At 35.2% G+C, this 27,169-nt stretch overlaps 1 protein-coding gene across 2 annotated transcripts; it reads right to left on the bottom strand.

Moving 5' to 3' along the window:
* Positions 1 to 8,431: 8,431 nt before the first annotated feature.
* On the bottom strand, positions 8,432 to 25,964 carry LOC140149210 (asparagine synthetase [glutamine-hydrolyzing]-like). Of its 2 annotated transcripts, none has more exons than XM_072171426.1 (11): positions 25,828 to 25,964; positions 24,722 to 24,984; positions 23,609 to 23,755; positions 21,121 to 21,211; positions 20,096 to 20,281; positions 18,864 to 18,956; positions 18,288 to 18,415; positions 17,644 to 17,770; positions 16,315 to 16,522; positions 15,477 to 15,714; positions 8,432 to 15,080 (listed from the first exon to the last, which is right to left on the bottom strand). In XM_072171426.1, exons 2-11 carry the CDS (start codon positions 24,968 to 24,970, stop codon positions 14,847 to 14,849), a joined length of 1,701 nt encoding a protein of 566 aa, XP_072027527.1. In that variant the 5' UTR covers positions 24,971 to 24,984; positions 25,828 to 25,964; the 3' UTR covers positions 8,432 to 14,846. The 2 variants fall into 2 exon arrangements, with proteins under 2 accessions (XP_072027527.1, XP_072027528.1); XM_072171427.1 differs by having other exon boundaries at positions 25,832 to 25,964.
* Positions 25,965 to 27,169: the final 1,205 nt, after the last annotated feature.

Genomic DNA, 27,169 nt, shown 5'->3' with positions numbered 1-27,169 from the left:
TGTCAACTCCCAACAAAACCTTCACAGTTAGCGCGAATGGACTTTACATGGTAAAAATATTATTAGAAGTGAGAGGGCCTAAAATACTGGTACGTGAGACACAATGGGATCACACATAAGAATGCAAAACTGAGTAATAAATAATATAAATAGGTCAAAAAGCCTGGACAAACTGGCATGATATACTATAAGACTCTTAAGATTTCTGGTTGAGTGATTTAACCACTTGCCATTTCGCCGACTCATGATTTATCTGAGAGATTTAGGCAGGTATTTATCACCCTCAAGTTTCTCGGAGGCCATTTTTATTTTTATTTCCCACGCTTAGTTTATTATGCCAGGTCGCCTAAGCTTGCCTACCTAATAAAAAGAGACAAATTCAGACTGAGAACAATCACACTGAGTGGAGAAGGATTCTGAGTGTGCACAGGGTGCAAGGATACAGGGAGTCAAACAGGGTATTTGGGTTGGTGATTGGCTTATTTTGAATGATTTTATAGAAAACTAGGAGCCTTGGCTCATGAAACTATCTCTCAGGTTACTTGGTACTATAATAATTGCGTTCATACTATTTACAGAGTATGAACAATTTTGTTAGCTGTAATTTGATACTTCACTGTGAACAAGGGGACACATTTATCAAGATTTTAAAGGTCATTGAAACTGAATTCAAATTTGTAAAGATAAAAAAGTTGCAAATATGTAATGAGTTATGTATGTACAATTGTACATTATGTGTAAACACCAATGAAAATTCTGATTGTAAGCACTGTTTTTTACTGAGCTATAACACTATTGTTATTCAGAATCAGTGATTTTGTCTGACTATATTCACTTGTGAGGTATCAAACTGCAGCTGACAAGTTGTTTAAATGTTGAGTTATATAATAAAGGGTGTATAAAACTGTTAACATTTTTGAAAACTTGTTGCAAAATTTGCAAAACATTCCAACATAATGTTATTTAAGTGTTGACAACATATTTTTGTTTAGTGTTTTTCCATGAAACACATTTTAAAAACATTTTCATGACCTTGATATAACCGGACATTTAAATGTCGTTAAAAAGTTTTGACCAAAATCAAACATATTTATAACACATTTATAATGTTTGAAAAACATTTTTGTATTGCTGGGTTCCTATCGATTAGATTCATTTTGTTGCAAATTATCAAACAATCATGGACTCTAGATTTTGAAGGCTTTACAACATGCCTAACAGGTGCAGAAGTAATATATTAACTGTATATTCGTTGAAAAACCAATGGATAGTTTTGCCTTTATTTCCACGTTGTAGGCATACAATTTTAGTTTAGTGTGTTTATTAGAGGTGTGTTTGTTTACAAGATCATAGTAGTTTTTAGTTGTTTTAAACTAGTTCTATCAGATCATGTGTGCCTTTTATCAAGTACTTTATATGACATAATTATAAAAAAAAACACCAATGTTACAAACATAAAATTATGCAAAGTTTCAAAGCAATATCTTGCCAACACGTTTGAAATCTGTTTTTTTCTTAAAACCAATGTAAATATTGAGTTTTGTTGAAAGTAAAAACATACAATATGTATGTTTGAAGACTGAAGATACTCGTTTAAAAATGTGGTATACATATAAAATACATTGTAATAGCTCTTGGGTTATTTGGGAACTTTGTGTTATAATAATCAAAAAACAAAGACCAAATTGTAACCAAAGATCATAAAAATGGTATTCTATTTGTATTATTATTTGAAAATCAAATATTGGAATTACATTTATATGTAATGGTATTAAAGTAAAATTAAATTAAATTAAAAAGTGTGAGGTACATTAGGAGTTGGAAGTGACATTTATTTAGAGCAAAATTCAAGTGTAATATTCCAATTATAACAGTATAATGTATTATATTCACCAGAATCAGCTTATGCGTTTCAAGTGGGCGCATCAAACAATGCCAAAGTTTACATAAAAGATTGTTGATTATATAAGAAGCACATCATTGTACCAGATGTGCTTTCATAATTATGATACATCATATATCAAGTGTAGTACCCCAGGGGTAGTACCAACTATCACAAAGCAGTATTATGTTTGTATTATTATTTAAATGCAAGGTCAAACCTGAAATTATTATAGAAGACGGAATTAAAAAGACTAGTTTGCCCTGACATCATCTGTCAATCAAACTGGAGCACGATTTGTTTACAAGTGTTGTGGAACTCACAGCACAAATCAAACTTTACTATAGACTATCAATTTTGAAAGATCATGTTTTATTTCCAGGCCCCCTGATATATTTCTTCAATCTATTATTTTGTGACATTATTTGGAAAGATCTGAAGCAGCTCTAAAAACTGTTATTTTATATTATGCATACAGCATTTCCGGTGTAAGTGATCGAGTCCACTTGTAAACGCGATCTCACTATGCTGTTTGATACCACGTCCTAGGTACGAGACGACCTCAATGAGGTGGTCTCGCTCGGTACTACATTCTGGATGTAGGATCGAGACCACTTATTTTGCATTCTCACTATGCTTGGAAGTGGACTCGATGTAGGATCAAGTCCACGTCCTGGTATTAAACAGGCATAGTGAGAACGCGCCCACCACAAAATCCAGCATCGGCAAAGTGTAACAAAGGTTTGCATGTATAGCACTTAAGGTTGGCGACTATTTTCAACTGTTGCGATTTGGTAGTTTACAGCATCTTGTGAATGGTAGTGACCTTTGACAAAAATTGCATTGATCATTTCATAGCGAGTGTGTAGAAGAATTCAAATATCACAGATCATATACTTTTGTAGGTCCTGTGACATTGTAAAGAGGGCTGAAATAACAACTTTTGTAAAATGAACATAACTCATTTTAGAACAACAATAAATCAAGCAAGTTTTCGAAGTATATGATTTGTAGAATGAACTTTTGCAAAACATCAAAGTGTTATTTTTCAATAATATATTGATTAAGATAATGAAAATCCATGTTTTTGGGCTGCTTTGACCAACAATACCTCGTCTTCCCTTAAGACACATTATTGGCACAAGGCAGAACACAATTGAATACCTGAGTGGAAGAAGGGCCCAACTCCATCAAAACTGTTTTTGAGATATTAAGAAAAAACTTAATATTTGGAAAAGTTTTATAGACAGAATGTTTTCATCTTCAGGGGACCTTTAATACATGAACATACAATATTACATACATTCAAAATTATATATGATGTTTCCGTGGCAATGGTACAGGACTACAGGTCTTAATACGAGCTGGAGTTGGGCCCTTCTTCCACTAATATATTGTAAGTGCCAGTTCCGTAAGCAGATGTGTTATAAATAGCTACAGAAATTTGATAATTATCCATTAATTGCACAAGTAGAAGCATGAAATATGTTAGCAAGAAAGTTTATTGTAGTAAAAAACAGATTTCATGGATGAACAAAATTCCTCTTAAAACCCAATATTTGTGGAAGAAGGGCCCAACTCCATGGAGTTGGGCCTTTCTTCACGAAAGCTCATGATTAAGTGTATGTGGAAGACTATTTAGAGAGTGGATTTTGGCTCATCTTTCACACACAAGGAAGAACAGTCTGCTGGCAATAAAATGCTGGGTCTAACTCATTTTTGTAAAAAATTGGAGTTGGGCCCTTCTTCCACTCAGGTATTCAATTAAACAAACAAATACTTTGAATCAAAGTTAATGCGCATGCATAATAGTGATATAATCTGCAGGTACACTATTTTGCCCTGCATGAGTGACATGGTGGAGTATGTTCTCTTTCGTTCAAATGTCTTTGGCATTAAAACACTGTGTTTGTACTTGTGACAAGCAAACACTTCAAGTGACTCTTATGACTGTAAGTTGAATTAATTTGTGAGCTTTTATGCAAAATATTTAAAGGAAATAGGCAATATGTATACGGACCAAAGATGTCAAATTATGTCAGCATGTTATATAGATTTCTTGAGCAAAAAGAACATGATATATATTTTGATTGTGTTGCTTACAAGTGTGCTGAGTGGATGGTTTTAATTACTTTCAAATTAATTAGAGGTATTTTTATAGTGTATATTAACATCACTTCCTGTTTGATAATGAAATAAAAATCATCAAATTAAGAAAACACCACATAATATATTACATTAAAGTGTTGGTAAACTGTCTTCATGTTGTGAGAGAATGGTGGCTTATGTTTAATAAAAAGTATTTGTGAACTTGAAATATTGGTGTGCTTGTCTTGCGTTACAATGCATTGTCTTGTCTAAGATCTTCTTCTTATTTAAATTACGGCTCAACACTCCAGGTGGAGAAAGCGAGTCGGATATTGTGTGTGCGCTTAGTACTTTGATTCTTTTACTGGAAGTGAGTCTGTGGCTGATGCTAAAGCTTTAGGATCTTCTATGCTGATGTGTTGGGGCAAGTAGGCATCTTCATAGTTGAGACTACTTCCTGATAATACAAAATGTTTTTATGGCTCCATGAATACCATATAAATTGGATCGAATGAACCCATATATATTGGTCAAGCTTAGAGTTTTAAAATATTGGGCTCAATCAATTTTGTCCTGCATTGGGTTAAAATTGCACTATTTAGATGAGTAAATACTCTATGCGAAGTGAAATCAATTGGATATGTAATATCACTATGAATTTGGTAGAGTGATGAATCTGTTGGAATCTTCCATAGCCTGGGCCCAGTCACAGCTTACTAGGACCGCAACTGCAGCAGCAGATCTAAGCCTTGTCATCAGCGCACCTAAGACAGAATATATGACTGCAAATTGTAACGCCCAACCAGCACTTGAAGTCTATGGTAGTAACACACAGTGTCGACGTCCTATACGATAAATATAAATTTAATACTCCGTTGGTGAGCGACGGGCGAGTGGTATTTCACCGAACGCAAGAAAAGGAGTTCTATCTTTACTGAACAGGAGTTCTCTGATTGGCTAGCAATCGATCGCTTAGGTCGCTTAGTAGTCAACTACAAACTCAAAACTGAGTTTGTATTCAATTCGATTGAAATCGATATTCTATTATTGGCGTAGATAAAGAGAGTGATAGTGTGTCAATAATGTACATTGTATTGCAGCTGGATTTTACATACATTCCTTTATATTATTATTTCTCAAAGAGTTGAATATGATCACAATTTTTACCCAGGATTTCAAATTTTTTGCTCGCAAATTGCAGTTAAACATATCCACAGCAAAATACCGGTCCTCACTAATTAGTGTATTTAATTTCCAGTTAGTGTATTTAAGATAAAACCTGACCGCCACAACGTGAAGCTGCTACGCGTAGCTGGCTTTTTGCTCCGTGGAGCCAAATTGACCAATCATGATCATGTTAGAGTTTTTCATTACTCGGAGGTAAAACTTACCAATTAAGTACGACTTACTCATTACGTGAAGCGAATTTATTCATTAAGAATTTGCCAGACGAAGCGTCACGTAGTTGCAAGATATCCTCGGTCACGAAAGTTATGATTCAAAAAGTAGTTTATGAAAAGTACGAACTGACTTATTATTAAGATGGACATGCACTCATAAGAAACTCATACAGTATTGTACATAACTATATAGCTAGGCAGAGTGGTGGTAAACTATGCACATACACAGTTCTGCAATCTGCAGTGTATCGCCGGGAGCTAATTTGTATAACTTGCGCGGTGTCCCTGCGGAATTCGACCTTCAGCAAACTGCAAACCAGTCTAGTATGGTCGTTGAAGATGAAAAACAGGTGCTACCTGGAAAAAATAGGTAAAAAGCTGATTTTTGCACCAGAGAAGCAGAATGCATCATAGAATATCATATCCAAAATCCCCAAAAATCCTCCTTGGGGAAATCTTTTTATCCAAGATGGCCGCCACAACATATAATTAGATGTATCTTAGCTTCTGAAGTAGATATGATGATGATTTTAGTGTCTTTGAATAGCTTTAAGAGGTCAGAGAATTCAAATTTGAACAAATCTAACACACTTATATTATAAAAAGTGAGGGGCACAGACGGTACCTGCTTCCAGTAATAACCTTGTTATAAAACTATTACCTTGCTCTATTAAATTAGGAATACTTCCGCTGAGAAATTCTTAATTATATACTAATAGCCTATATAGTGAAACCTTATCTTGGTTTCTAAAGAGAAGTATTTATACATAACCAAAGTCACGCTTTTTGGTTAATAATATTCAAAACTGTGAATATCAAAGCAAAATATTATACCAATCATACCTTTTTGTAAGGTTGGGTGGCTCTGAAAAGAGCCGTTCATTCTGCGGTTCGAAAACCTTTTTCTGTCTCTTTTATAGAAACTTTAGTATTATGGTTAAAAAATCTATTTCAACCTTATTTATGGTAAAACTGAGTCCTTTCATGGACTCGAGTTTGATATCAAGTCCAGACTAGGACCTGATACCAATTGATGAAAACCTGACTTGGTTTCAATCTTGAGGGTGGCGACTACGAGTCCTTTCCTGGACTCTAACCTTGAAATAAATATCAAGCTTGTTTGATATCAAGTCCAGACTAGGACCTGATACCGATTGATGAAACCAGACTAGGTTTCAATCTTGTGGATGGTGACTGTGAGTCCTCTCCTGGACTCTGAATTTGAATGAATCTTTAATGAATGAATCTTTATTTCCATAATAAAAAACAACAAAATACAAAGAAATTCAACATCATAAAAATAAAACAAGACAATTATGGAGGAGATGATCGAAAGGCCAATAAGGCCAGCATTGAACATCCCCTTACAGAACTAAATTAATACAACAACAAACAAACAGAGTATATTAAGCCTATCACACAAGAACAAAAACGGGCTCCAAGAACTAGTTGTAAAATGAGATTAGCTGTGTTTTATATTTGTTTTGAAAATGTTTGATTGAGTTTGCTACTTTAAGGTTATCGTTCAGGGAATTCCATAACAGTGGGCGGTAGTCCTGATTGAATGATCAGTGAATACTTTCTTGTTTCTTGTTTGATTATACTTATTACTGTTTCTTGTGTGATAGCTATGAATATCGGATCGCTTTAGAAAGAAACTGTCAAATGAACATGGCAGTTGTTTAATAGAATATTTATACATGTATACACCTAGTTCTAGTTTGAATATATCATATACATTGAGCATATTGAATTTATGAAATAGTGGTCCAGAATGGCTTCGATAATGGCTATTTTTTGATGACGAGTCCTGACTAGGACCCGACACAGAATGACGTTTCCTACTGAAAACATCGCTATTTATCATATATCTGCTGCACTCTCATTGGTCGGTAAACCGGGATGCCTAAATGGACGGTTAGATTGACCAATCGTGGAGTTCGCTAAAATGGCCAATCAGAGACACTGCTGTTTTCTCGCCGTTTCTCGTTTATCTACGTAGAATCGGCTAACATCTTAGCATCATTTTCAATGGTAGGCTTACCATTCATATATAAAAAACCCTTTTCTGCGGTTTTCATTAATTATTATGACATTCAGAACTTAGAATATCTTTAAAAATTTAAAACGCCCTTACCAAAATAGAGAAACCTATACTTAATGCGTACGCACAACATCACTTTAAAACATGTATAGGCCTGCATGTTTTTTAAACTTAAAACACTATAAATTATTCTTATTATAAGTAATAACTATTACTTATATAGATAAAAATCCATGCCGACAGGCTTGGATAAAAAAGCATACAGTTAGCTAGACAAGCCTGTTTCGATCCTCAAGGGATCTCATCAGTAGCACTGTTAAGGTCTATCTGACCTATGCATAAAGTAAAAGTTATAAATAATTTCTACTTCTCGGAAAACTCGCTGGTCAACCGACTTTCTTTTTGAACTCTGGGTGGCTCTGAAAAGAGCCGTTCATTTTACGGAGAATACTTTCCGTAATATTTCGTGCGATAAACTTATCACATTTAAGATTTAAAGAAATGGTGATCAAAACCGAAGGTATGAAAGAAATTAAAAGTTGCATTTTACTGTTCTAATCAATTAAAAAGCATGGTGCTAGTTCTTGTTCGAGAACGCTTTGTGTACAAATTAAATATTAATTTGAATTTGCATCTTCCTTGGGATTTTGGATCATGTGTCTCAATTTCCTGACTGATTTCAACGAATGAGGTCTCAAATCCGAGCTAAAAGATGCAGCTATTGGCTGCTGGTTCTAATTATAACATAGTTTGAAAAGAATAATGCTGTGAAATTGTATCCACACTTATATGCCGCAGATGACCGTCCATGTCTTCACGGTCCATGCCCCAACACATCATAGAAGATCCTAAAGCTTTAGCATCAGCCACAGAACCACTTCCAGTAAAAAGAATCAAAGCACTAGCGCACACACAATATCCGACTCGCCTTTCTACACCTGGAGTGTTGAGCCGTAACTTAAATAAGAAGATCTTAGACAAGACAATGCATTGTAAAGCAAGACAAGCACACCAATATTTCAAGTTCACAAATACTTTTTATTAAACATAAGCCACCATTCTCTCACAACATGAAGACAGTTTACCAACACTTTAATGTAATATGTTATGTGGTGTTTTCTTAATTTGATGATTTTTATTTCATGATCAAACAGGAAGTGATATTAATACCTCTATAAAAATACCTCTAATTAAATTTGAAAGTAATTAAAACCATCCACTCAGCACACTTGCAAGCAACACAACCAAAATATATATGACTAATAGTTCATGTTCTTTTTGCTCAAGAATTCTATATACATGCTGACGTAATTTGACATCTTTGGTCCATATACATATTGCCTATTTCCTTTAAATGTTTTGCATAAAACCTCACAAATTAATTCAACTTACAGTCATAAGAGTCACTTGAAGTGGTTGCTTGTCACAAGTACAAACGCTGTTTATTTCAGATCTTTCCAAATAATGTCACAAAATAATAGATTGAAGAAATATATCAGGGGCCTGGAAATAAAACATGATCTTTCAAAATTGATAGTCTATAGTATTAGTAAAGTTTGATTTGTGCTCAAAACATGCATTGCAACAGAATTTGTGATGTCATGGTCATGCATTGAAGTGCTTGATATTATAACATCCGGGTAAGTGGAGTCAATCCTACATCAGCATTTTGGTGTTAGTGAGAACGCGAAATCAATGTGGACTCGGACCTAGGTACGAGACCCCATGTCTGCAGTGAGAACAAGCCCCAAGATGGTAGATTTACCATAGCGTTAAGCATAGGACAATTCTGAGTTGGTTCTCTTTCTGTCTAATCTTTGGCTATTTGCCCCAAACCTTGAGTGCTACCTGAGGTGCCATTTTATTTTCTTACTTCACCTTAGCCAATAAACAGAGTCTAAGGTACATTATTTCAGTCCCTATGCATAACTAGCTATCATGGTGAATGGAGAAGCAAATTAGTAATTTAATATAGAAATGGTATTCACAAAAAATAACACAACCTAGATTTGTCAAACTTGGAAACAAATCAGGTGGAAGATCATTAACATATAACGCACGTGTAGACAACACGTACCAGGCTTTTTCATCTTGACATAATTGTAAAATTAAGATTGCTATAAAGATTGTTATATTTCAAGGGCCATTCAGAGATCGGTCAATCCCAGCTACACTCCAAACGTCTCTTTTGTTGCATTTATAAAATGTTTACCAATGTATGTAATAACTAACACCTGCAATAAATAGCTAGATATTGCGTTTCCATGTCATGAGAAATAAATCTCTATGACTAAGTTCTCTATGAATCCAAGGAATTCCAAGTAAATCCAAAAGGAGATGTGATCTCAAAGATGGATGCAACCAGTGTTATTAATTTTTTTACCTTGGGTTGCACCTTTGCAGCCCATTTTGAAAATTGTAGTGCAATTTCATCTGACACAGAGCAACTTGAAGTGCAGTCTCTGACAATCAACACAGAAAGTCAGAGCAAAAGTGGTATCGCAATTTTGCATCACACTTTTAAAGTTGTGTTGCGTCGCAAAAGGTAAATTTTAGGGTGCATATTGCAGTGCGATTGGGCTTATTTGGAACGCTGGACACAACATTTTCTTGATATATGTTGATATCTGAAAAGAAAATGACTTGAGCCTATTTCCCCAATTTAGCAACCATTTTTAGGCGACCTCAGAAGTTTAACAGAATGCTTTTGGTCCTCGCCTGATCTCTTAAACCCCCTTTAAAATTAAACATAATAATAAATATTACAAAGTTGTTATAACCTGGTCTACAATGTTTAATGGTTACAACGTTTAAAAAGTATTCTAGCACATCATCTAAATTTAAAGCAAGCAAAATGTAGAAATAAAAACAAAACTACTTCAAAAACTATGTACATGGAAGAAAAATAAAATGTTTTTGTTAACAATGGAAATAAATGTTTGTTTTCATGATTTTCCTGCGTGTTGCCATACATGATTTGCTGTCATACCTTAATTAGCTTAAACAGCTTAATTTCTCAACTACATTAGGATCCAAGTGAAGCACTTAGAACAAAAACTCAATATTTTAATCAGTTCTGGATACTGTAATATCACTACATATAAACGGTATAATTAAAGACAGAACTAGTTTGCATCAGACATCTGTGTCAATCAAACTCCCAACGACTCTTGATTGGTTAATAGCTCGTAAAAGGAAGATAAATTCGCGTGGTGCCGATCAGGGAAAAGGAATCGCAGAAAATGGCCAACTTCTAGGCATTGTTGGCATGTTTATGCCTTCTTTTGAGATGGTTTGTATATTGGAAGGTGCAAAATTAACAATAAGGCGTCTCGGTTTTACCGCCGTGTTCAGCAACTCATCATCACAACACATGTAAACACATCGTGCTCGAGTTTGATTGACAGATGATGTCAGACGCAAACTAGTCTTTTTAATTCTGTCTTCTATAATAATTTCAGGTTTGACCTTTGCATTTAAATAATAATACAAACATAATACTGCTTTGTGATATTTGCTACTACCCCTGGGGTATTACACTTGATATATGATGTATCATAATTATGAAAGCACATCTGGTACAACGATGTGCTTCTTATTTAATCAACAATCTTTTATGTAAACTTTGGCATTGTTTGATGCGCCCACTTGAAACGCATAAGCTGTATCTGGTGAAATATATAATACATATACTGTTATAATTGGAATATTACACTTGAATTTTGCTCTAAATAAATGTCACTTCCAACTCCATGTACCTCACACTTTTTAATTTAATTTTACTTTAATACCATTACATATAAATGTAATTCCAATATTTGATTTTCAAATAATAATACAAATAGTACCATTTTTATGATCTTCGGTTACAATTATTTGGTCTTTGTTTTTTATTATTATAACACAAAGTTTCCAAATAACTCGAGACCTATTACAATGTATTTTATATGTATTTTCAAATGTGTTGGCAAGATATTGCTTTGAAACTTTGCATAATTTTATGTTTGTAACATTGGTGTTTTTTAAATGGCGCGATTGTGGCTCGAGCAAACTGGCATATGAAAATATTGAGAGAGAAAAAATCAGGACTCAGCGGGGATTGAACCCCGGTCACTGGATTACCGGTCCAGAGCTTTACCATTGTGCTACCTGAGTTCACAGTCGGTACTCGGGCAATCTCAACTTAAGTCCCCATGATAACTCTCTCATTGTGTCTCAGCGGCCAATTATATGTTAAATAATATATGCCAGTTTGCCAGTTTGCTCGAGCCCCAATCACGCCATTTAACTTATAATTTCTCGAGCTTGCATCATTTATTTCCGATCCTCGCATATATTAATTTGTGTTTCACATTGTCTTACGCCCTGCTAGGGTGAAGCATATAGGCTCCCTCCTTCTTCATTATTGGTCTTTTTTGTTATAATTATGTCATATAAAGCACTTGATAAAAAGGCACACATGATCTGAAAGAACTAGTTTAAAAACAACTACAAAAACTACTATGATCTTGTAAACAAACACCTCTAATAAACACACTAAACTAAAATTGTATGCCTACAATGTGGAAATAAAAACAAAAATTATCCATTGGTTTTTCAATGAATATACAGTTAATATATTACTTCTGCACTTGTTAGGTATGTTGTAAAACCTTGAAAAACTAGAGCTTGTTTGATAATTTGCAACAAAATTAATCTAATTGATAGGAACCCATCAAATACAAAAATGTTTTTCAAACATTATAATGTGTTATAAATATGTTTGATTTTGGTCAAAAGTTTTTAATGACATTTAAATGTCTGGTTATATCAAGGGTTCGATGGAAAAACACTAAACAAAACATTTTAGAAAAATGTGTTGTCAACACTTAAATAACATTATGGTGGAATGTTTTGCAAATTTTGCAACAAGTTTTCAAAAATGTTATTAAATGTTTTATCCACACACCCTTTATATAACTCAACATTTAAATATCTTGTCAGCTGTAGTTCAATACCTCACATGCAAAGAGTTTGAATGTAGTCAGACTAAACCATTGATTGATTCTGAATAACAATAGTGTTATAGTTCAGTAAAAATAGCACTTACAATAGGAATTTTCATTGCTGTTTACACATAATGTACAATTGCACATACATAACTAATTGCATATTTTGGAACTTTTGATCTTTACCAATTTGAATTCAGTTTCAATGACTTTTAAAATCTTGATAAATGTGTCCCCTTGTTTACAGTGAAGTGTCAAATTACAGCTAACAAAATTGCTCAAACTCTGTAAATTGTTTGCACAGAATGATTACAGCACCAAGTAACCTGAGAGATAGTTTTATGAGCCAAGGCTCATAGTTTTCTATAAAATCAAAATAAGCCAAAATCACCAACCCAAATACCCTGTTTGACTCCCTGGTAGCCTGTCTTGCACCAGTGTAATTGTTCTCAGTCTGAATTTTTCTCTTTTTATTAGGTATGCGAGCTTGGGCGTAATAAACTAAGCGTGGGAAATGAAAATAAAAATGGCTTCCGAGAAACTTGAGGGAGATAATCATTATCTGCATAAATCGCTGGGATAAATCATGAGTGAGTGAAATGGTAAGTGATTAAATCACTCAACCAGAAATCTAAAGAACCTTATTATGCCAGTTTTGCATTCTTATGTGTCGTCCCATGTACTATTATGTCTCGCATACCAGGGTGCAGCATATATAGTATTTTAGGCCCTCTCAATTATAATAATTTTTTACATGTTTTTATCTTTGTTTTGGCTAGAACCCTGCAGAAAGCATAAGCAGATTAAACTCTAAAAAATCAAAATAAATCCAGAATATGCAATAAAATAATGCGTAAGATGAATACTCTTGATAAATATTAATAGCCTTATATTAATGTGATGAAATAGATATAAATATGATATTTTCATAAATTGAAAGTGAGATATCTAAACTGGCATTAACAAATAAATATATTTCAATGTTATAAATATATATTTCAAAGCACCACCACATAGAGGTTATTTTGCCACTATTAGTTTGAAAAAAAAATACATGTATAATATAATTTTATGTGGTATGAGATTTAGAGAATAAATGTTAGGAATTTTTATTTTGACTATCCTCTACCGTGTGATAGACGACAGGCAGGTCCAATATTTTGGGTAGTGGGTGCCGGCGCAGCCAGTATCCACTACGATAAAAACATTGGATCTGCCTGTCATCTATTATAGGTAGAGGATAGTCAAAATAAAAATTCCTAACGTTTATTCTCATTCTTAGTCAGTTAATATTATTTTAATAACTGTAAACTATTTTAAAGAGCAAATTATTTTAATAACTGTAAACTATTTTAAAAGCAAAAATTAAGTTACCGTCATAAAAACTCCCCCTTTTTCTAAAATGAACGAAAATGCTACGCGCACCTCTATGAGCGTGTTACGCGTTATCAACACTCATGATGATGTGGGGTCGTCTACAGCCTCATAGACGACACCCAAAATCATGCGATTGTCCAATCATATTATGTGTCTACGTAATAGACCACTCCCACTGACTAAGAATTGATAATAAATTTATTGAAGGCACAATGTGTAGTATGAAAATAATTTCAATTCCTTTTTCAAAGTTTTCTTCAACTTCAGACAAAATTGTCAAAGGCTGTCATCTTTTATGTCTACTGGCATAAAATACCTATAAAACTATTTTAAAATCTAAAATGATGTATCTTGAGTCTGGCTTGAGTTACAGAATAAATCCACTTCAGAGCTAAAGAAACCCTGAAGGCATCCATATTCAGTTTTCTTTAACACATCTTTTAACTGACTTCATCCTGAAATGCTTTAAACAACAGCTTCTTCTCAACTCTACCATTAAACCCAAGGCATATTTTAGTCTATACATATTGCATAGCATTTTCATGCTTCAAGTGATTAGACTTGTAAACACAGGGTGCTATTTTTCACTAAATAACCTGCTATACAACCTAAATATTATATAGCATTTTGATTAAACTGTGTAGTGTCCCCTCTAAATCATACCCTGGCCAAGTCTGATCTGGTCTGGTTTTAGTTGCAAAGACCTCTCAAATCAGTGACTGGTTTTTGGAGCCTAAATTTCAGAAACTTTTGTTCTGACTCAACTTCTTCCAAATCAGTTCATATTAGCTACAAAATGAAGTAAATGTTTTAATTATTCCATGGTCTGTGCTGTGCATTACGCATAAACGAGCGTGAATGCAGAAGGATCAAGCTGTTGACGCTGATTGCCGGATCAACAGTCATGACAACAAGACCCTTGACCCATTGGTCATTGGCATATCAACCTTGCCTTTCCTACAAGATCGATAATCACCAGCGCATACCCAGACCATGGAAGAATTAACAAAATGACTTCAGATGTGTCTACAATACCTATCACATACACACACAAATACCCTGTTACATTATTCAGTAATCTGATCATCTTTCTCTTGTACATCAGAATCTTTGTAGTGTTTCAGAGTACGTGCAGATGGGTCGTTGGTCTTGGACCACTTTGGCATCCAGTAGTATGGAATCCATTTGGCTTGAGCTGGGTATAATCGTTCAAATACTTGCCGGTAGTAGTAAGCTTCCTTGATCTGGGGAGTGTTGAGAGGAAATTGCTTGGGAGCATCTTCCATCATGCTGTCTGTTACCTGCAGCAAAATGTGTACAAAGTGACAAGTTTTGGTATACATGAGGGATGAGGGATTCCTCTGATACAAACCTAACCCTAAATGCTAATCCTGACTCTTAATTTTTCGGCTTGCAATAATTAAACCTAAGCCTGATCTTGACCCTTAACCATAATAATGATAAAATTGGATGCTTCACACCCAATAATTATTGGTCTCGCTATGAGTTTTGAAATAATGGACTCAACTATGTCTCATCCAATATTTTAAAACACATAGCTTGACCAATAAATACGGGCTCAATCAATCCAATTTTATATCAAAGCCTAGCTACCGAACCCGTTTAATAAATTCATATAAGCACACACACTACCCAGTTTATTTTTCCCTACTTGTGGTGTCCTGTAACCCACATACCTGTTGTTCAATGAATTCCTGTAGTGATTCATACCAAGATTTCTTGACTGAAGACACTCCATCACTGAAAGCTTCTTTGGGTCTCCATAAGATTTCTGATGGTATAAGTCCTGTCTTATCAAATGCTTTACGTATAAGATACTTCTCTGATCCCTCCTTAGGAGATCTCATCTCAGCTGGAATGGACAGATAATAGGATGTGAAGTAATGGTCTAAGAATGGTACACGAAGCTCCAATCTGAAAAGAACCAACACAATAACAATCTTACTTACATGATTTTTTTTACATCTCTATTTTCAAAAGGTGTGTGGCCTAAATAACAGCCTCATCTCCCCCCCCTTGACTCCCTCAAAATGCAGATTTTGGTATCAGATGAAATTGATATTTTCTCATAACCCAGTAAAATTATAACCTGGGTTATGCTTTTCTTTAGGCAGTATAAATAAAAATATGGTAGTTTGGTGGTTAACACCATCTACTTGTGTATACACTACAGAATCCATGGTATGCACATGTACATTCTGCCACTCACCTATCAGCCGTGGTCCTATCAGCTCTCCAATCACTGCACATATAAATATCTTTTACTATTCTTTGGTTCACCTCAAATCGGTAGTGAGGTATGTAATGTGCACATTTCGCTGGTCGCAGTATTGAATTGAGTGCATAAAGTTGATTGTGCAGAGCATACAGGCATTTGAACAAGGGTGTTTGTGGCATGTTTGCGGACAACCACAAAATTAAACATTATCATCACTACTGAACTTGAAGTGACCCAAAGTTGGATTAGTAATGAAGGTGGCTTTATAATCATTTTAAGAATTTGGCAATACTCACCCATGTGCAGATGTTGTTCTATCAGCTCTCAACACATCATACATGTAAAGATCTTTGAGTAATCTCCTAGATTCATCATCCCCATCTTCAGGAGTTGGAGCTTTGTGGAAGTAAATGTAACCCTGAGCGACTTCATCTGCACCCTCACCAGAAAATATCACCACCGAGTCAGTTTCCTTGCTGATGTAGCGTGATATAAGATACATACCTACATAATGGAGGAATGGTACAAAAGAAGAGATAATTAGATCATAATATGTGACACGATCAAGGGAAATGAGTCGGATGTCGCTAATATTGATTTTGAGATATTGGCAAAGAAGGTGTTAAAATTCTTTTGTTTTATATTGTTTTCAGCAATTGATAAATTGATGTAACTTCGCAAAGAAAAGTCATATTAACATGGCGTCTTCATTTTCTGAAAGCACTAAATGTCCTCTTTAGAAACATGTAAACCTCATTTTCAAAACCATTCACTTCCAAGCATCAAAAGCATCCACTTCCAACTCCATAACACTTATGTCAAGAAAAAATGAATCTGTGACTTTTATTTTCTTTTAGCTGATTTGAAGGGCTGGGGTTTGAGTAATATATCGGCACCCTCATTTTTTGGTATTATTCAGTATAGGGCCTATTATAGGCCCACTATTTCTACATTTCCATTGAGCAGCATTTTGGCTTTAACTTTTTGCTTTTCACTATTTTGTACATTATTATGCTGAGTGCATGAAGTTTGTACCACTCTGAATTTTTACCTTGTATAATTTATTATTATTTGTAGTTCTTTGTTTCCAGTTGTAACTTTAGGTCGAGGGCACTGCACCTCACGCTCCATGCTTAGCAGTGTCCTCATCCATCATCTTGCCCATGTAAGTTTTTCATTGATATTTACCTTTTTCAATGTACACTGTGTATATATTTATATTTATAATTTTCATAATTGTATAATTCATTGTTTATTGTAGCTTGATGAATATTGTTGCTTGTTGCTTGATGAATGGATAAAATAAAATTGATTGATTGATTGATATAAGGTTTGTCATTACAATAGACCTTTACAGGAGGACCTTAACAACGAAAAACACCAATCATGAGTGACCATCAAAACATATTCAAGCACAGAGTGCTCAACACAATGCATGATTGGTAAGAAAAATCTTCCCATGCCACATGTGGTGTTTTTGTTACCACACAAAACATATTTTTGAACTAATTTCCGAAGATTACGATCAGCTGCCGAAAAGGTCTATGGGAAAATATGGTTAGAGTTTGGATATGCAGGAACTTGTAGGGCATACTATAATAATGATTGCAGACATGTTTGCTTACCAACTGATGCTCTTATTGTAGTTATATCGTAGCTTTCTAAATATCTGATGACTTCTTCAACAGCAGCAATGCCTTCTTCAGCAGAGAAGGAAACCTCATGGTGTTCACTTCCTATATGCTTGGCAACCTGATATTATGTAGAAGAAAACATGCATTAGGTGACGAAAAAAACACACCATTTTCAGGTGGATGGACTTTTCAAGTTGGGCAGGATTTTATCTTTTTCTGGAGGCTAAAATGATCCTAAAATATCCTTGAAAGCTCAAAAAAATCTGGCAAATATGTTAGATACAACATTGTAACTTTTCCCCAATTTTTTTTTTAATCAACCACAAATGATTGTATCACTTGGCTCTAGGTCCAGGGACTCTCCAACTCACAAGAAAAAAATTGTGAATTTATAAAAAAAATTGGAAATCTAATAAATTAGGGAAACTGGCATCATAATTGTGTGTTAATTTTTAATTGTTCAATGTTTGCACCTCGGAATAGGTTGTCTAGATCGATGGCACATTATAAATGCATTATTATTATTATTATCTCTGCATACAAAGCAAAATAACCTGACTTGACCTGAAGTATGAGTGACTCATTACATCCCTAACCAACTGAAATTTAAAAAAAATGTTTGGATACACACTAACCTTTCTAGCAGCTATTACATCAGGGCTGCCTTCCATACCAATAGCAAATGTCTGGATTGGATACTTGACACCTGCATCTCTTGCTAGCTTAACAACAAGACCAGCTATAAGACTTGAATCAAGACCACCTGTATAGAACAAACACAATAGCTAGCTTAACAACAAGACCAGCTACAAGACTTGAATCAAGACCACCAGTATAGAGGAAACAGAATAGCAGCAATGGTAGCTTAACAACAAGACCAACTACAAGACTTGAATCAAGACCACCTGTATAGAGGAAACAGAATAGCAGTCATTGGAACCCACTCATTCATAACATCATCTGAAAAAAATCTGGACGGTTAATTTTCCCGTTTAACACTTGCCTGACTCTCATTCTTTTAAATGTTAATAAGTTGGCAGTGCCAACCCAATTTGGCACCCATGCTGTATATTCGAATGCTTCCTTAGGCTGCGATCACATAGAAGTATATTGTATACAGTGTTCGATATACGATATATGCTCATTTGACAGGCTGAGTTCACATATGATTGCAGCCTTTTTCTTTCTGTAAGTAGATGTTGCAAACCTACCTGACAACATGCAGCCTATATGTCTGTGTGTCATTAAACGCTTCTTTACCGCTTCTGTAAGGAGAAGCCGGATGTTGGCATACACATCTTCACCTGGAGCAAAAAAGACAAGTCAATTTAAAGAACATTTTTATTTACAATGAAAAGTAGTTAATGACAATTCCAATAGCAGGACATACTGAAAAGTTGGAAAGTCCTTTCATTTGGAAAGGAGGGGGTCAACAAGTCAGATTATGTGACAATTCCATGACCATTCAAACAGTTTCCAAGATTACTGACTGTCATGATTTAAAATGGTGCCTACACATGCACATCTTTCAGCTCAACACATAGCTAGGGGATGATTTTTGTCATCTTCAGCCATAGACCTTCATTAAGTCTGCATTAAGGAACAAAACAAATGTTCAATGACATCCTAAGAACAAAATTCCTTTTGTTAGGAGAGGAGGGGAGTCAACAAGTCATGATTACCTTTGTAAAAACTAGTTAAAATATTGGTCAAAGTTGATCTTTTTAAATGAAGGGGAAGGGGTCAGCTTCCTAACAATAACTTTCATTTAGGATGCCATCAAACTTTCTTTGTTTGTTAGTTCTTTTACTGTAAGTAAATTGATTGAATTTGAAGTAAAATATTTTTGCTATTTATTTTTTGGGTCAAATTAAATGCTGATAAATGTTATAATTTTTGTGTGATATGTTACAATGCCATGTTTGCTTAATGTTGGAGTTCCTGCCTTTTCTTTCAGGTGCAGAGTTGCTAATGATCACACACCATCAATAGTTCCAACAGAGGAAACATCAATACTGACAGACTCACCACCATCCTTCTTATCAGACCTGTTCCCACTAAATGAGAGTTGCAAATCTTTATTTTCTAGTTATGGCCAGAAGTCAATATTTCAAATAAAAATTCTTTTGTTTTCTATTGTCTTCTGGCATGTACAAGGAACCATCTCCTTTTCTTACCTGGCAACTTTCCACTCATTTTGTGAAAACAGCCTAACATCACATACTGCCCTCAAAAAACATGCAATTTACCCATTCATTCATTTGTTGGATAAAATGATAATGCAATATATTTGATTGACAGGTGACTTTCAATTGGCTATTCCAATTGAAATCAATACACCCCCTGTGAGTGACTAAATTTGAAATCTACACCCCTTGTGTGAGAGATGAAGGTCGTGTCTTTCATAGGGGTGTATGGATTTTAACCGCAATAGCCCAAATACCTTCAGGATGAACATTGTCTACTATGTTGCTCCACTTTGGCACTTGTTCAAAAGAGTGGAATTGACGTTGTTCTGCCAGTGTCACTTTACCACTCATGGCTACATCATATTCTTCATAATATCCGGGTGGAAATGGTTCAATCTCAACCTCATGGTCTTCATTGCCATGTGCTAAGCCCATCAAACCTTAAAAGAATAGAAAACATTGATATAAAAGAGAAGTCACAACTACTAGGAGCCATTTGACTCTAACAAGCGGGTATCATCTATGAACATGGACATTCATAAATCACCCTGATCTGAAAATGTATCCTTAAAACAAGTATAGAGCGAATCCAATGAGCCAAGTCATGGTCAGGATTTGGTCGGCCATCTTTGGGTAGCCGCTAGCACCAACCTGGTGTTTTGAGCGCCCCATTGTGCAAATAAAAGCCACCTAACACCTAGAGAAGATGCAAGGACGAGGAGGGTTAATAGAATAATATATACAATAGAGATAATTCCGCAGGTAATCCCGTTGCATCTATTCATGCATAGTCCTTTTGTTCGCAAGTACATCCATTTGTAGCGTTTGATATGGTGTAGGTGTAGGAATGCGTGGATTTGGATTCGTCTATATTGGCACTTGGGCTGGGAAGTGTCAAGTATTGGCATTATCTTACCCCTAAGCAAGTAAATTACCAATCTTCCCAGCTCTAAGTGAAGGTCAGGAAATTAACCTGATTTCATAAAACTTTTCTCAGACCGTTTATAAGTGTGACTTATCGAGAAAGGAATACCATTTTTCTTCAGTTTGCTTGTTTTAGATACCTATCCATGTTACATAAATATACAGTGATTTTATGTTCAAAATTACCCTATTTGCATGAATCTTTATGTAAATAACCAGTACACCACCATACCAATTTAGGATTTCTTTTAAACCTTGTGGCTTGATGAGATTTTAAAATTGCAATGAGAAATCTGACTGTGTTCTTGGCAACACCTTCAAGAATTTAAAGAGAAACACTGAAAGAAAGTGTTACCTTTTGCTTCTGAGCATACAGCAAGGAAGCCATCATCCTTGAGTAAACGGAATGCAGGTCTCACACCATATGTGTCTCTTCCTATGAATACCTGCAAATATCCAACAATCATTGGAAGTTACAAAGTCATCAGTTATTTAAGCTTGTTGTTGCAGTTAATTTTGACAATGGTCTACATCAGCCAGTGGCGTAGCAGGGGGGGCTGGGGGCAACTTGACAAATTGATGAATTTAGCATAGATTCTACACCCCTCCAAGCAATGAAAGTCAAAATTTTTGCACACTTCGCACGCATTTCAGCACAAAATCAATTGAAAGAACATTTTAAGACAGTATTCAACTTCTAGTAACCAAAATAACCAAAATTAATTAGTGGTAGACCTTATTTGTCCAAAATTTTATGCATAATTGTTTCAAGAATGGGGGGCTAAAATAATTCTCGGGGGGGGGGTAGAGGCACAAATTTTGTTTCTTGCCCCAGGCGCTACCAACCCTAGTTATGCCACTGACATCAGCTGGTCGCTATATAAGTCCTAAGGTGGGCTAGTCCTAAGTTGCACAATAGTTTTCAGCAGAGAACTTCAGCGGTCTGCCAATTTGACGCAGTTTATGGCGTATACGGAAGTGTGGTTCTGATTGGCTAATTGAATCACATTATCATCACATTGGCACCTCATTCGCTGGTCAAGCTGTGTAGCAATGCGTGACCTAGTTCTTTTTACACGAAAATCAGACAGAGCAGATGAACACCGCTGAAGTAATTTGCTGAATGGTATAGTCCTAATGCACACTAGCCCTAACCTAGTACCTTAACCCTAAAGTACTATAACCCTAAACCTTACCCTAACCCTAATCATGAGTCCTGACCCTACCCTAACTATTGGACAAGCAAACCTGTTTTTCAGATAACCGAACCCATGGGACTAAGTTACTAACAACATGGTTTGGTTTTCTACACTATCTAGTTATAGTTCTGGCAACTATTGTGGTAAAGATGATTCAATCTTCGCCCCCTTGCATTGCTTCCTCCATAAGCAGGATCAGCTTTGACCTAGCAACAGCATGAATGGAAATTTTGAATAACATTTGCATTATAATTTGTTTTCCAATTCCCACTGATGTTGCTGTCAGTTCCAAGTTCTACCAACAATGCCTGTGCCAGGGAACCGTGCAAGCATGTATCAACACACTGGATTTGTCCATTAAAATTTCAATGAACACATAACAAAGTATTCAAAAAATTCTGTGTATGTCTGCCACCAATATCAATTTTCTAAAATTAAAAAAGGCAGAGAGGGAGTCCTTTACGATTCATACAACTGACAACTATAAAATTATATACCCGATTACCGCCCTGCCTGTGACCTTAAAAGTTGACGATCTTAGTGTTTCCAAATTGTCACGCTTGGTTTCCTCAACTCAATATACACAATAGGTCAACTTGCTTGTCAGAGTTTGTTGAGGTTTCCAAATCGTCATGCTTGATGCCTCAACTCAATGTACACTACAGGTCAACTCACTTGTCTGGGTTCGCTCAATGAGTTTTGTCTGATAGTATTGTTATCAAGTTAAGGTTGATAATTATTATTTACCATTGACAGTGTACACATAAGGCACACTGCTGGAAATCCCTAGTTGATTAATTGCACTCAATTTTAAAATCAAATCATGAACATGTTCATGGTCATGGTCACATACAGTGTATCATTACAGTGGAACTTTGTTAACACATAGGGTCTTGTAGTTTGTGTTGACAGGATTTTGTGTTATTAGATTATGTACAAAGGGACATGTTTGGGACTTGCAATTATACATTATTTGTATTTTCAGGAAGTTTGTGTTAACAGTTTGTTAATTAACAGATGTTAATATGTTAACAAGTTTCCACTGTATTGTGATGTGTGTAAAAATAGAATAGAATAGAATAGAATAGAATAGAATAGAATAGAAAAGAACAGAATAGAATAGAATAGAATAGAATAAAATAGAATTCAAAAATACGAAATGAAAGGATATGAATGCTTGAATGTATGCATGAATATGTTGTAAAAAAATTAAAATACATTCATCAAATATAAATACTAAATATAACATACAAATAAACAAATATATATACTATAAATAGGAGTGTAATTATTCATTCAGCCCTGGTTCACTGCCCGGGGTTCACTGAACCACTCATAACCTGTATTGCCTGTGCCTAAGGCCTAAAAGAAAAAAATGTTTGATTGGCATAACATAAAAAAATAAGGTAGGTAGGGAGGGATTTTTTTAAACTTTTAAAGCTGTAAATTGTGTTTGGCGTTTGATAAAGCCCTTTGGACTTTTGTAATCTGGTTTTTTTTTCAAATTTAATTTTTTTATTTACTTAAAAAAAAAATTATTTGTCTTTTTTTTGTGTGTGCAAAACAAGGGCTAGGGTCGGGTTGGTTTTTGAGTAGGTCAGGTTACGCCAAACAAACAATTCTTTTTTTAGACCTTATGCATACCTTTCTTGCATCAGTGTCTAAGAGACAGAAAGCAAAGACTCCATCCAACATGGCCGCAGCTTGTTCTATACCAAATCTATTGTATAGATGAATAATAGCCTCACCATCACATTCTGTCTGGTATTCAAAGCCATACTCTTTTTGCACCTGTATATTGAAACAATACATTATGGTTAAAACTTAAAAGATATAAAGCCACACAAAAAAAAAAAAATTTTGTGTCTGCCTCCCTCCTCACTTTTTTAATACTTAGAAGTAAAATGCTTATTAGTCATCATGAATCCCTTGCAAGTGTTTTTGTGGAACTCTAAGGGGTATAACCCTTATAATCTTATAAAAAAAGGGCCTCATCATTTTCCTGAAAGATGCTGAAAACTGCTCGCAATGTCAATTAAAAGTGAAAAATGCTGTATTTGGTCAATTTAGCAACAAAAAACACCTCCCTCTCTCCTCCCTTTTCAAAAAAGGTGGGATGTGAACCAAATCTTTAATTTTTATGTGGCCCATACAAATAAGTTTTCTCAGTAATTAAATTTCTCAGTGTGAAAAATCTGGTTGCGTCAGATAGCACAGACATTTGTAAGTTTATTGTTACTAATTTGTTGAAATATCCTTCATTTACAGCAAGTTTAGGTTTTTTTTTTCAAATGTGTACCTCCTGAAAAGTTTTTTTCCCTTGTCTGCATTAAGAATTGTCATTTCGGTGAATCCTTGTGGTCAATTTTTTCAGCCCCCCCCCCTTAGGCGTGTCAAAACTTTTAAGGCCCCCCCCATTTTGCATTAGGCCCACAACAAGTGTTAATTTGTTAACGGTCCCCAAGTTACACATTTTTCAACGGGTCTTCTGTGGCCTCATTGATAGTGCTGCAGACTCTGAATGTCTTTTAAAAGATTCTTATGTTGCTGCCAAACCTACTGGGTGACCTTTGAAATCCATACACCACCTATGGAAGACATGACCTTAATCTCCCACACATGTAGTGTGGATTTCAAATGGAGTCGCCCATTCAAGTAGTCCCATTTGAAATTCAAACTGTGTGGTAGATTCACATTTGTGTGGGAAATTAAGGACAAGTCTTCTATAGGGGGTGGATGGATTTCAGCTGGATTTACCTTTTTGTAGTTGTAGATTTCTCCATTATATGCCATCCATATATGAGGCATAGACCTGACTCTCATAGGTTGCATACCATGGATGTCATCAACGATGGCTAAACGATGGAACGCAAAACAGCAGTTGCGAAAATGGTTGATGTTCTCAATACGGAAAGCATCAGGTCCTCGATGAGCTATACTCAATGCGCACCCACACTGCTTGGCCACATCCTCATCACTTCCAAATATTGCCCAAATTCCACACATTGTCTTTACTTTGACTGAAAAGAATAATATTATATTACACACCGGGATTACACATGTAAAAGCTGGGTATATAGTATTTATAATATGCAAGATGGGTATCCACCATACATTTGGAATTTTGGATAGTGTCTGAGTTTTTTAATGTTTTGATTGCTTGATTTATAGAACTATTATATAAATGCGAAGTATTCAGTACCTACTCAGATGAGATACATACAGTTTCAGTCATGCAAGGTTGATTAATTCAATGACAATGTCTATCCTTGTTTATAGGGGCAAATTTCAAGCAATTTTTGGCATGCCAAGAGGGGGGCAAGCAATTTTTGGCACACATTCATGCGGCGCCTTTTAAATAAAACGCTCTAAAAGTCTTAGGAAAACAGTACGGAAACGCTTAAATATGCAAATTTTCCTGCTCGCTGCGCTCGCAACATATATCTAAATCATTTAAGGTTTCTAAATTGGGATCCCAAAAATTTGGCATGCACAGCGCACAAGGGGGGAAGAATTTTTGGCAGGCCGAGAGGGGGGGGGCAAGCGTGTTTTTTGGCAAGCCAAGAGGGGGAAAGCGATTTTGGCGAGCCGTTTGGAAATTTTACCCCCCCCCCCCGAGCTCATAATTATTGCACAGCCCCTTATGATAAAGACTGAAGTCTTACATTACTGTAGTGTTAGTGTTACTAGTAAATTAGCCTGAGGTACTCACACCTCCTACCAGAACACGATCATGTCAGAAATTAATATTTTGTTCTGGGTCTGATTTATTCGGACTACACAAATACACGTCTACTTTTTTGCCTTATTTATTATACTTTATCAAGAAAACTAACGTTGTTCAGAAATAAACATGTACTCACTTACTATTTCTGCGTGCAGTATTAGCCTGTGCCTTAAAGTTTTCTGCTGATTGCAATTAAAATGACTGTTTTCCTCCTGTTTCCTACAAATCACCTTGCATTTCGTGCATGCCCGTACACTGGTATCCTGCGGTATGGCCTCCAAGTTTGTTTACGTTATTAGTGTGTGATGATGAAATCACGATACCCTCACACGTGGGCGTGAACTTAACCTCATCTCTAGAGTCGCATCCCACAGTAACAAGCTCGACCTGCTATAGAAACCCTAAAGGTGATGTAACACAGGGGATCATACCCGGAAATTGTTTGATTGGCGTACATCATGTACATGTAATTATTAAAAAAAAAAAAACAATAAAAAAAAAAAATATGGTACATGTATGGGGTATGAACGTTTGGTCAGTATTTATTGTGGGACATTAGAGCACATCAGACATATCGAATTGCATCCTGAATACGAAGAATGTCCTTCTGATATCAAATAATTTTGATTTTTTGAAATACACAATGTAAATGGTCAATTCCAGCCAAAGCGGGACAAAATTCTCTCTGGGGCCATTTTGAAAATGTTTTCCTTTTCAATTCTAGACTTATCAAATGAGACGATCATATCTAGTGAATCATCAGGTGGAAGTGCCATCGGATTGAAAAATAACTTTTCTTGCTAGACCAAATAAAGTGTTAAATGCGCATATGTACCGTATGTTACCCACGAATTCAAGCCTTTTTCACCTGTTGTACGCCATAAAATTTCACTTTCTTTAATATCTTTCAATATTTTATGTGTGACTCATATACACTAGTAATCGGTGAAGACTTTGAACGTAAAATAGAATTTTATTACATACGGTATATCTACAAAGAAATATTTTGGTTATTACAAATTTTAAGAAAGAACCAGGTGTACAGTTAAGATTGTGTCAATTCTTCGAACTCTTTCCAAAGTGGCTGTCATTTAACATTACTGTATTATTTCGAAAGATTAGAATAAATGCTTCATATAGGCCTAAATATAAAGTTAGATTTTGTATCTCGTCGCAGGATGAGGATCTCGGATGGATTCGTGGGTAACAGCGTCTGGAAAATAGCAATTCCTATTAATTTTTTTAAATAAAAATAAAAAATACTTTTCCGTATGTCAATAATTCAGGCTGCAATGGCACTAAAATGAATTTTAATCAAAATACAAACTACATGGAATATTTAGAAGGGATCATTATGGCATTTTGGGTATAAAATTTTGAGAATAATGAAGTTACCAAATTCAAATAGACAGAGCAAACAGTTTTATATTATTATTTTAGTAAAATCATTCCATATTTTCATGCAGCAATATTCTATT

This window comes from Amphiura filiformis, chromosome 3 (genome assembly GCF_039555335.1).
Source record: "Amphiura filiformis chromosome 3, Afil_fr2py, whole genome shotgun sequence".
NCBI classification, from domain to species: domain Eukaryota; kingdom Metazoa; phylum Echinodermata; class Ophiuroidea; order Amphilepidida; family Amphiuridae; genus Amphiura; species Amphiura filiformis.
Note: the sequence above shows the minus strand (reverse complement) of the source record. Positions and strands in the feature narration are given on the sequence as shown.